This window comes from Xyrauchen texanus, chromosome 38 (genome assembly GCF_025860055.1).
Source record: "Xyrauchen texanus isolate HMW12.3.18 chromosome 38, RBS_HiC_50CHRs, whole genome shotgun sequence".
Lineage (NCBI taxonomy): Eukaryota > Metazoa > Chordata > Actinopteri > Cypriniformes > Catostomidae > Xyrauchen > Xyrauchen texanus.
Window position 1 is genome coordinate 26,358,262 of NC_068313.1, and position 12,098 is coordinate 26,370,359.

General features: G+C 36.5%; 1 protein-coding gene across 1 annotated transcript in view; it reads left to right on the forward strand.

Annotated features, from left to right (window-relative positions):
• Positions 1–8,537, forward strand: part of LOC127632096 (serine/threonine-protein kinase NLK) — a 95,199-nt gene extending 86,662 nt beyond the window's left edge. The window contains exons 8-11 of the mRNA XM_052110580.1: positions 2,866–2,952; positions 3,186–3,384; positions 5,173–5,266; positions 6,268–8,537. Of these exons, the coding sequence (XP_051966540.1) occupies positions 2,866–2,952; positions 3,186–3,384; positions 5,173–5,266; positions 6,268–6,322 (435 nt within the window). The 3' untranslated portion in view covers positions 6,323–8,537. The remainder of the gene's footprint in view (positions 1–2,865; positions 2,953–3,185; positions 3,385–5,172; positions 5,267–6,267) is intronic.
• Positions 8,538–12,098: the final 3,561 nt, after the last annotated feature.

Here is a 12,098-nt window from a genome sequence, read left to right on the forward strand (position 1 = left end):
AACACTGTAAACATTTTAGCCATAAGAGTATTATTGATAAGCATTTGTTAAGCTTGTCTATCCAAAACCAATATATATATATATATATATATATATATATATATATATATATATATATATATATATATATATATATATATAGGGCTGTCGATTTAACGCGTTAATTCAGTGTCATTAATTTGACAATAAATAACGCGTTAAAAAAATGAACGCAATTAATCGCACCATAATAAGGAAGATTCCTGAGAAATGCAAGCTTGTAGTACCATCTGTTTACTCCAGAGAAATTTCAGCTGTATGAGCAACGCTTAGTTTATACAGTGAAGAAAACACTTCAGTAGGCAGAACAACGCAAACATACCTTACATTCTTGCGTTCAAAACACTTGAAGGAGTGCAAATGCGAACTAAGGGATCTCAAGATGTGTTTAAAGATTGAGCATTAAACTATATTTAACTTGAAACAGTGACCTAAATATTTTATGTTTATGATGCAACGCACCCGAGACGCTACACAAGCATGTCTGACGCAGGTGTAGAATTGACAGGTCCTTAAACAAGCCCTCATAAAATAAATATATATATATATATATATGTATAATCTTTTTATATCGAATTATTGTTATATGAGGGGCTTTCTCAGCAAATATTTGTATATGTGATTAATCGCGATTAATTAATCGGGACACCATGTAATTAATTCGATTAAAATTTTTAAATATATATACACACAAACACACACATTTTATTGTTGTTGTCATTTTATTGTTATTTTTCACATAAGATTGATCTCAATGATGCAACACGTTGCGCGGCTGCAGACAGTGGGGGTGAGAGACGAGCGTCTCTGTGTTAGAGTGCGCATCACCCGGCAGAACTTTAAATCTCTCCTGGTCTCGACTCCCGCTCAAATTGGGTCTCTTCCACGACTGGTTGAAGCAGCTCTGACCGCACAGAGAATGACAGTTTTGGAGTTTGTGCTTGTTTACATGTCACGCTCCCATATTATATGAACTTTAATTAAGGATGAAATAAAGATATATCGCCAAGCTGTGATCTGTGTTATTTTTTCTGGCCACCAGTTCAGTAACGATCTGCTCGGCGTCCATCTTCACCTGATTTCCATGCTGAACACCGGAAACTCACATGACATGACCGCAAGTGCCACTCCCTAAACTGAGACTGATTGGTCATCTTTTTATTAGCGGTGTAGAAAATGGGCAAACAGCTCTCAGAGAGAATGGGCTGTCACATCCACACATGCACTTATTTATTTAATAAAATCACAGCTTTTTGCCGTCATATAATCGCACAGGTTGACATCAGAATTGTGATATTATTAATCGTGCAGCACTAGTTTTTAACATGTTGCTATGCATTTCTAGGGCGTTTTGAGTCTTTTTAGCACATTTCTATGCTTTGCTAAGGTGTTTTTGGTGGTTGCTCACAGGCCCAAGTCTCTGTATTTCAGTCCCTAGACATAGCTCGGGTTCCTCCTTCAGTGGAAATCTTTGGGTTTTTCTTCACCTGTTTTATTGTCCACCAGGCAAAAACTTATGGCTGATTGCTTAGAAAAGTAATAGCACACCTCTCCTAAGAAAACACCATGATTTGAGGTATAATTCTTGTTTGTAACACAAATAGTGCAGTACAGAAGTTATGCAAAGTGGTTGAGTATTTAGGATTAGGGGTCTGTTCAAATCACTAATCATAATTATGAGCAATAGTAAACTAAGTGATGCTTGTCTAGTTTATCTGAAGCTTCTGACTTCATTTCACAAAGCTCTTACTGCCGCATTTGTCCATTTCCCAAATTCTTCCTTCATCTCTTGCCCTCTGCCTTCACCTCAAGCATCTATACACTCATCCCTGACAATACGTCATCCCTTTTTAGCCAGTGTCCATATCTGTTCTCTGCTCAAAGAACCTAACCAGGGGAACTAGCAATTAACGGTGGGCTTTTTCAATCAACTCTTTGGCAAGTCGACTGGGGGGGATAATTAGACATGGTTAAAAATAAAACAGCTCATCATCTCTGCTGTCCCATATCCTCAGATTAGTGTGTGTGGTTATTGCAGAATGGATTATGTGGTGCTGTTAGGAATGATCTGCATACTTGAGATGGTTGGGTGCAGCTGATCATTCACTGGGTCTCTACCGTTGATCACATGTCAGGGTCCAACATACTTGTACAAGAAGCTGCTTATATGTTTGTATTTTTTTAATGTTCTTCAAAACAGGACAGTAATGTTTTGATGTGACTGTGTTTCTTAAGTCAAGTTCGTTGAGTCCCTTTACATCTACGATCACTAAGCTTAATAACGTGTCAATGTGTAAGGTAAAGGTCAAAACCAGTCATTTTATTGGGTAATAAACAGTTAACGACAACCAGATTAGAACGCATGCCTTTTTGCCTTTTACCCCATTTCGCTCTTTATGTTAACACCTTTATTGGTGTTCTGGTTTATTAAATATTAAATATTTATAATGTGCTAATATTTTGAAATTCAGCCTGTTATTGTACTCACATTTTGCTCTGCTTTAATTTTCACAAACAACGATGCACAATGAATGAAATAAGAAATACAATAATTTTAAATCAGTGTTTGAATTTTTTTGTGTCCATATTTATGTGTGTTTGTGTGTGTGTGCAGAATTTCTTTAGTGATTCTTTTTGTGTTTAGGGTGTGTATTTATAGTCCTGGTCATGAATAATTTGTTTAATATGGAAATATAATTTTATTTTCTGTCTGCTCTATATCATTGCATCTGATCCCAATGTATATCCCAATGTGAATGTATAAGATCGGACAAGATACCCAGAGACATAACAACTGATCATTGTTGCCATTTCCTGTCTTTGCAGCCCTCACTTCCTGTCCTGTATACCCTGTCAAGTCAAGCAACCCATGAGGCTGTTCACCTCCTTTGCAGGATGCTGGTCTTTAATCCAGTGAGTATTCTATTACTCTACCACCTACCTTGCCATCAAAATCTCGAACATTGTAATCTTTGCCAACTAAAATAGATACTCCAATGCTCATGGCACAAGACACTGAAAAAAGCAAGATGTGACACAAAAAGCAAGGATTTTTTAAAAACATAGCTGTAAAATAGATAACAATAACAATTTGAATACATGTTATAAGAGTAAAGTTCAAGCCAAAATCTCTTTCCCCCACACAGTCGAAGCGGATCTCTGCAAAGGATGCCCTGGCACACCCGTATTTGGATGAGGGACGTCTGCGCTACCACACATGCATGTGCAAATGCTGCTACACAACGTCTTCTGGCCGTGTCTACACCAGTGACTTTGAGCCCGTCACCAACCCTAAGTTTGATGATGGCTTTGAGAAAAATCTGACGTCAGTACGGCAGGTCAAAGGTGTGTCCACCATCTGCCGCGAACAAGCGCTCCTCTGTTCTGTCAATAATGATTAATTCAATTATTGTTTATATTTAAAGGGATAGTTTACACAAAACAGTACCTTATGTTGTTCCAAATCCAATACTTTTTTTATTATTACTTTTGTTGAATACAAATGGAGATTTTAGGTAGAATGACAGCTTTAGTCAACATTCATTTTCATTGTATGTAGAGTAAAAAACAAAGATGCAATGAAAGTGAATGGTGACTGAGAGTAACAAACTGCCTAACATCTCCTTTTGTGTTCCATGGAAGAAAGTCATTCGGGTGTTGAATAACATGAGGATGAGTATATGATGACCGATTACATTTTTGGGTGAACAATCTCTAAAAGAGATCCAAAGGTCTTAATTGAATTGGACCTATTTGAGAGAATGTGCTCGTTATGCCACTGCGTGTTAATTAGAAGTCTTGTTGGGCCCCTCCTGCTCCTGTAGCCCTGCTGCTCCTGTTGTTTTTGTCCCTTGTTTTCACCCTTCATTTGGGGCCCCTGGATCTCAGTTTGCCTTCCACTGTCAGCGGGTATTAGTGAGAGTCTGTCACTAAAAGCAGGCTTACTGTGCTGTGGGCTGAAAATAACCATGCCCTTTACCCTCCCTCCTCTTCCTCCACCGTGTGTGCAACGTGTCTCCACTGGAGGATTAGTCAGTGCGGGTGGAGCCAACCGCCTGGAGACTTAAAGTGCTTTAGGGTAGGCAGTCATGTTTCAAACGCGAGGGGAAACCCTCTCACTTCGACACACACGAGGAGCTTCCACGTTGCCCGAGCAACTCTTGTTGAAGAGTTTTAGAAGATCACAGTCTGCCTGCAGGATATTTTATTATCTATCCAGCAAAAGCCTGTAAGGTTACTTCTAGAATAAAACTGCCCTAATCTTTATTGAGCCATTCTTTGATTCATTCATAATGCAGATTTGCCCTTAAAAGAAAATGTATGGATTCTAGACCAAAGTTCGGAAAGGTACATATATCTAATCTTGCCAATGACATCAGTAAAGATTGCTATAAATGGCTTCTTACCTCAATCTTGCAACAAAACCCCTGGCATGTCTCCACCACCCACACTCCACCTTTATTCTGTAGTCTAATTAAAAGTGAAGGGTCATTTTTGTGCCACTAGTGGCACCATGTGGAATTACACAAATAATGAGGACTTTCAAAAAAGTTTTTCAAACACTCACATTGGTCAGACAAACTGGTAGTCCCACCCTAAACTTACACTATTGATTCAACTAATGTTGTTGTGTCAGGCTGGTCAAGATGCTTAAACAAAAGAGTAATGTTCTGATTGCACCACAGAGCCACACAGTTTAGATATTTCAAGGAAATCAACCTACAAATGGCTTACTTATAGTTAAGTGGTGTTGGCGTAGTGGACTAAAAAACATAGCCGGTAATCAGAATGTCACTTGTTCGAACCCCACAGCCACTACCATTGTATCCTTGAGCAAGGCACTTAACTCCAGGTTGCACCGGGGGTATTATCCCTGTAATAAGTGCACTGTAAGTCGCTTTGGATAAAAGTGTCTGCCAAATGCATAAATGTAAACGTAAATGTTAAGTTGGGATGGGATGGGATGGGATGCAATAAAAAATTACATGCACCTCCTTTAAGTTCAAGACGGGGAATTTGAATTTGAGTTTCAAAAGCCCCTCCATAGTGATTTGCAAAACATCCCTCATCAAGGTAACATGAACATCTAAACTGTTATGTCTTTTTTCTCAACATCCCTTTTTATTTGCACAGAGATCATTCATCAGTTTATCCTGGAGCAGCAGAAGGGGAATCGGGTACCACTCTGTATCAACCCCCAGTCTGCTGCCTTCAAAAGCTTTATCAGGTGAGGGAAATACAATTTGTATTTATGCATGAATAAAATGAAGAAAAATCAAAGCTAAGCCTGTTTCAGGAAAGTTAAGAAAGTTAAGATTTTTTGGATCATGACATCATTTTATGAGATGTAAGCACTGCACACTCTAAAAAATAAAGATCATTGTAACATGTTTTTGAAATGTATCTTGTTTGGACAAATTTTGTATTTATAAAAAAAAAAAATTCTGTACTAGCACTGACAGATTTTCTATTGTTTGAAAGTGGCACTTATATTTAAGATACATTCTCTAAAATCAAACTTTAATTATACTGTATTATGCCATTTTACTTCTCATGTCAATGTATCTTGTTTTGAGGATGTTTAGATATTTTTTTCTGTAAAAATGCTTTAAAGGAATGTTCCAGATTAAAGTTACAAGTTGAATCAACAACAATTGTTTCATAATGTTAATTATCAAACATGTTAACATGATTTTAGTGTGAAGTTATATCCAATGCTACAACTTAATTTCCAAGAATTTAATCCCCCAAGAAATGTTATCTTACTAAATCATGTTAATATGCATCATGTTTACGTATTGTGGCTATTGTGTTTTTTAATGTTTATGGACTAACCCCAATAACTTCCATTGTAAGTTCCTGACTGTTACTGCAATTTTACTTTTTTCTAAACTAATGAGGGGCGAATCAAAAATATTGTCTCTAATAATCAACATTATGCTAATAATGCCACCGATTTAGCTTCACTTGTATTGAATCTTGAGTGTTCCTTCTAAAGATGCATTGCACTTTGCTATGGTAATAGTAATTAATATCAAGAATTATCTTATTTCACTGATATTGGTATCACTAATTCATTACATTTTGGTACTGTGATAAACCTAGTGGTGACAGTTGTTGATCCTGCATTATATTGCTCAGTTGCAACACCTCAACACTAGATGGAGACATCTGCTTATCCTTAAAGCAGGCCATAACAGTCCTCTCTTTATCTCTGTTTCTCCACAGCTCTACAGTAGCTCAGCCTTCTGAGATGCCTCCATCTCCTCTGGTTTGGGAGTAGCTGAGCATGGCCATAAAGATGATGTCAATAATAACAGTGGTGGTGAACACCTCTCCCGCGGTCCGTCCCGCGCCCACCCCTCACAGCCACTGGACTACTGACCCCCAGGCCTCCCCAAACCTGCGTAGCATTTCACTGGAGTCTAGGACTAGCAATGTCGCTGATGTGTGTGTTTGTACTGTAAATGGAGTTTTATCAAAGAAACCACTGCTTATCGAATACAAAGCGGGACACGGGAAGGGTGGGGGTGGTCTCGGGGTGTTAGTTTGTACGTACAGAAGAAGCATACCCACTGCTCTGTAGTTGTATACTGAAGGTTTGTTTAGATGCACTCTTGCAAACCCGTACCCTAAGCAGACGAAGTCGATCCCTGTGGACTTGAATGTATTTTGAACACCAGGGCGGCAACCTCTGCACGGGATTCCTGAAGGAAAACACAGATATTGTGTGCTCACGTGTGCACGTGTGTGCGTGCGTGTGAGCGCAAGTAGGCATGTTTATTTATTCATGGAAAGAGGAAGCAGCGTGCAGTGCTTAATTTAGAATGGAAAAGAAGGCAACTTCCCACTTCTCTCTCTCTGTTTCACTCACGCTAGCACCTTACTAAAAACTGTGACCACTCGTTCGGGTGAGCTCATTACATACATTTCCTTTAACAGTAGTATGAATGTTGATTTTAGGACTTCTTTCCATTTTCGCTGTCGTCTATGCTTTATCTTTCTCTATCCACATATCTTTGTTTGTTTGTATCTCTCATAATCAACTTTTCATCGTAAAAGTCAGTATTCCTTAGTGCAACACTTAGCTGAGATACTGATAAGTAGGCGTCTTGAAGTACTCCTGAACATGGATGTGTTGTGTCAGTATTTAGTTCTTTGGGGTAACTGAACGGTACAGCAATTCTAAAGCATCATGGATCCAAATCATGCGGGATTGGCCCAAGGCAAAATTCACGACTGGCGGTCTGCCTAAAAGGGGTTTATCTGAAGTGTAGGAGTGCCACAGGTATAGATACTCCAACATCAGTGATGTTCAGAAGTCTGTTTTCCTGTCCAGCCCATAGGCGGTCCCTAGACGCAAAGAGCATGTGGAAAAATCTCGTAAGCATTTGTCTCCTACAGACAGGCTATCCTTGCCAGAGTACCAAGAACATACAGCATGCGAGTAATTGAAACCAAATTAAAAACAAAGCAAAACAAAGACTAAAAAGCAAAGATTATTAAAGGACAGAAGGGAAAAAAATCGGTTGAACCTTTGGATGGTCAACTAAATCATTCCATATTAACAATGGTTATATTACCAAACCTTGACCTTTAAAGGGATAGTCCCCCCAAAAAAGATAATTCTGTCATTTGATCCCCCTAATGTTGTTCCAAACCTGTATAGCTGACTTTTTTCCGTGGAACAAAAAAGACGTTAGGCAGAATGTTGCCATTCACATTCATTGCATGAAACAAGATACAATGAAAGCAAAACATTTGTATTCCACTGCGGATAAGAAATCATATGGGATTACAAGGACATGAGTATGGGTAAATGATGAAAGAATTACAATTTCTTGGTTGAACTATCCCTTTAAGACAAGTGAAGAACAGCATTGTGTGAGTGCATGTATGGACCCTGTGCATGTTTTTAACTGACTATGACTGTCACAATAGTGATCCTGTTTATGTCAGTTCAGTGTCTTCTTCTTTGACCCCAAAGCCCTTTTCTGTTGGAGAGCTCATGCAGATTATGGATCTGAAAAGGAATGATGGTGTATGTTGTGGTTCTGAGAGCAATTGGAGTAGTTTCACTGTAACGTGCACATATTTCCCACAATGCTTTCTGTACTCTTTCAAACTTAAAAAAAAAATCTAAATGAAAAGACGTAATATATTTTTAGATAATTATTTGTATTTCTTCCTCAATGTGCTATGGCATGCTTTCCCACAATCCACTTGAGTATTGTATGTAAATAAGTGTGTAGCAGGTAGATTTCAACAGAAATGTAAAATCTACGCTAAAAAGCTCGTACAAAACTCACCCCAAAACAACAACAACAACAAAAACAATGTAATACTGCTGTATAGAAGTTAAATTAGCCTGCAAATTTTTTAGGGCTGTGAAATATAATTTTATTTTTGAGACTTGCATATAATTGTACATATTTTTTTTCTCTCTTTGCTTCTTTTTATTTTCCCCTGCACTAGACAAAGAAATAATCCAAATCAGTATAAATGAAAAAAAATTAAAAATATATATATATATATATATATATATATATATATATATATATATATATATATATATATATATATATATATATATAAATAAAAACATAACCAATTATGTTAATTGTGTCTTGTTTGCTGCAGAGCTGTGGATATGAGTATTGAAGTTTAGCCCTTTTTTAATTATTATTATTATTAATTTCCTTTAACGAAACACTGAACTGTTTGTGTATATGTATATAATGAATTCACATTGTTGGTCTCTACCTCTTGAGCTCAATTACTTGGTTGTTTACCTCCACGCTTTTATTTTTATGTGGAGAATTAAAACTTGAATGTCCCTTCTGACTTTTATATTCCAATCAAACCCTGTATAAAGAAATCAAAGTCATTAAAATCGCGACTGGTTGGAGGTGATTCCCATCATCATATCCTTGTATAAACTACCATGTTTTCACCCCAGTGTTTTCTGACTGTTAGATCACAAAGCATATTTGTCCTTCGAGACAAGTCAAGTCACGATTATAAAAATGGTATACTTCACCAAGAAAAGTTGGATGACAGAAAAGTTCAACATGGCAATGTTAGAACAGAAGAAGTGGGCGTGTCCAAGTTAATGCGCAGATTCAAAGAGAGCAACTTGATTGGGCCAAACCAGAAACTAGTTTAGCTGTCGAGTTTTTATAAGAAGTTTGAAGTTTATACTCCGAGTTAATGGCATTTGAATACATTTTATGACATATATGACTATAATATAAAGTTTGTATTCGATTACCTGAAAGCAGAGGAGGGGATTCTTAGGGACCGGAAAGGATTCTGTGGATGTGTTCTGTGTCTCTTTTCAGAGTGTAGATTTGAAGTACAGTGGTGAAGCTCATTAAATGTTGACATTTAAAAAAGAAATGTGTCTGCTTCTGTCCTTATTTTACTCACAAATTCAGCAATGTGTAGATTTATTTGTACAGAATTGTAAAATGTTTCTGCATTTCATCTTGGAAGTGATAAAGTCATGACCGAGCACCAAATTGCAAACATTAAATTAGAAGTGTTTATGTGCTGTATGGTCCGTGTCAGTTATCTGGAAAGTTACAGTTATATTAAGAATATTGGAAACTCCTGGAATGTTTCTTAGTAAATTGCCAGTTACCAAATGGCAACATCCACACAAACCACAGTGACATTATAGTAAAAAATATTCAAACTTTCCCCTATGCTCACTTAATTGTGATCTTATGATAAAAGAAAGCTAACTAAAATGTATTTAATCTTTAAAATGGAATGATCTATCCATTAAGACATGATATTGGAGTATGTACTGCATAGCAGAAATCCTGTTTTTGTTCGTACTTTAAATTAATTTCACACAAATTAAACAAAGCAAATATGCATGTTTATTGGATGATATAGATTTTGTTTTATCCATTCAGGTTTCTTTTTAGCTTGGAACTAGTGTTAATACAAGAAAGTCAACATGTTCCTCTGTGGCTGCAAATAAACATGAGCACTGAGATCTAATTAAGATGTCTGCATGTGACAGCAGAAGAGCACAACAGATTTAGGAAAGCCCTGGCAAATCCCTTTGCCAATAGTGGGAACTTTCCTGAAAGTTCAGCTAATTGCATGTGGTTTAAAATATGTGGATCTTACCTTATTTGTTGTTTGAAAGACATGTCATTAGAACAACTACCAACAAAAACAATGTTTCTTTATATGATTTTTATCTTTGTTTACACTTCAAGGAGTGAGATAATAAAAGATCATGATACAGATCTGCTATTTTATTAGGCACAACTATAATTATCATTATTATTTACCTCACCCTCATGTCATCTAAGAGCACCACTAAAGGATCACAATGTTGTTTATTTGACTCATGTGCTGTATTACAAATCGTCTAAAGCCATGTGACAGGTTTGTTTGTGTGTGTGTGTGTGTGTGTGTGTGCGTGTTTTTGTGATTTACGAGGACAATTTTGTAAGTTACAAACTGGTAATTACAAGGTTATTATGCTATAAATGTGATTTATGAGGACATTTATAGTGTCCCCATAATTCAAATCGCTTACAAATCATACTAAACAATGTTTTATTGAAAATGTAAAAATGCAGAAGGTTTTCTGTGATGATTAGGTTTAGGGGTTGTGTTAGGTTTAGAGGACAGAATCTATAGTTTATACAGTATAAAAGTCATTATGTCTATGGAAAGTCCTCATAATGATAGGTAGACCAACGTGTGTGTGTGTGTGTGTGTGTGTGTGTGTGTGTGTGTGTGTGTGTGTGTGTGTGTGTGTGTGTGTGTGTGTGTGTGTGTGTGTGATTTTGACAGACGTCGTCTCAATGACCTGTTGTTGTAGGGCAAGAGCTGTGTGAAAATTCTTGAAAATGTTCCACAGAAAAATATCTACATATAGGTTTTGAATGACATAACTAATTTATGACTCATTAATTAGTAATAATTAATAATTTTTTTCAACTATTCTTTTTATGACAATAGTGTGAGATATACCTTTTTGTCAAGGAAATCTTGAAATACCACAAGTTTTTGGAGTAATTCTTATGAAGGCCAAAACTAAAACGGACATAATTTTGTAGGTTGCAGTTATACAGTAAAGGCACAGTATAAAGATGCCACAGCAAATGTTGTTTGTGTGGAAATCATAGATGAAGTCTCATATGTTATTACATTTGAAATTACATAATGGAATAAAAAATTTTTTTTAGAATATTTGACCTTGTTTTTTTAATATTACATATCAGTCTGCATACCATAAAAAAGAAGTCTAACAGAGCTATCTTTTGTTAAAAGGTCAGGTGTTTAGATTCTTTTTGCCCTGCCAGATTTAGGCTATGTGCTTGATATTTATTAATTTCACGAAAGCACTTGAAATGTTATCGCTGATGCATGGGGAATTCTTCGTGTGTGCACGTACGCATTATGTGCGCACATCAAGAATGTCTTTGATGCTGTTGGGGCTTTTCCTTCTTAAACAATGGGTGCTTTCACTGGTCTCCAGGTAAAAGGAGGGATTGTAGGCTGCCATCTGGACTCTGCAGTGACTCAGTGTAAACCTGTGAGGACAACTGGTCTTCGGCACCTCTCATTTGAGTCAAAGTTCACAGGACAATATAAAGGACAAAAATACACAATAACTATACAAAGTTTACACAACATTAATACAGATGTATGGTGGTGAAATACAAAATAACTACACAAAATTTACACAAACCTTTTGAAATAATAGATATGCGTTGCTTCATATTTATAACCCCTAAAAGGTTTCAAATAAACCCTTTGGTATAAATGTATATAACCTATAATTTAGGGTTCTTTGTGGGCAGGTAAAACATTCTGTACACCTTTTAGAGGTTCTGAACATGGGATCATAAAATGTTATGAATTTACAGTATTTTTTGTTTTATTGCCACATTTCATTACAATGTGAATTAAACTGTTCAGATCAATAACCACTTTATCACTTGTAGAAATTGAGTTAATCATTGCCATAAGATATTTAAGTATTATTTAGAGTCTAAGTATGTCTGTAAAAAAAAAAGGGTCTTTTT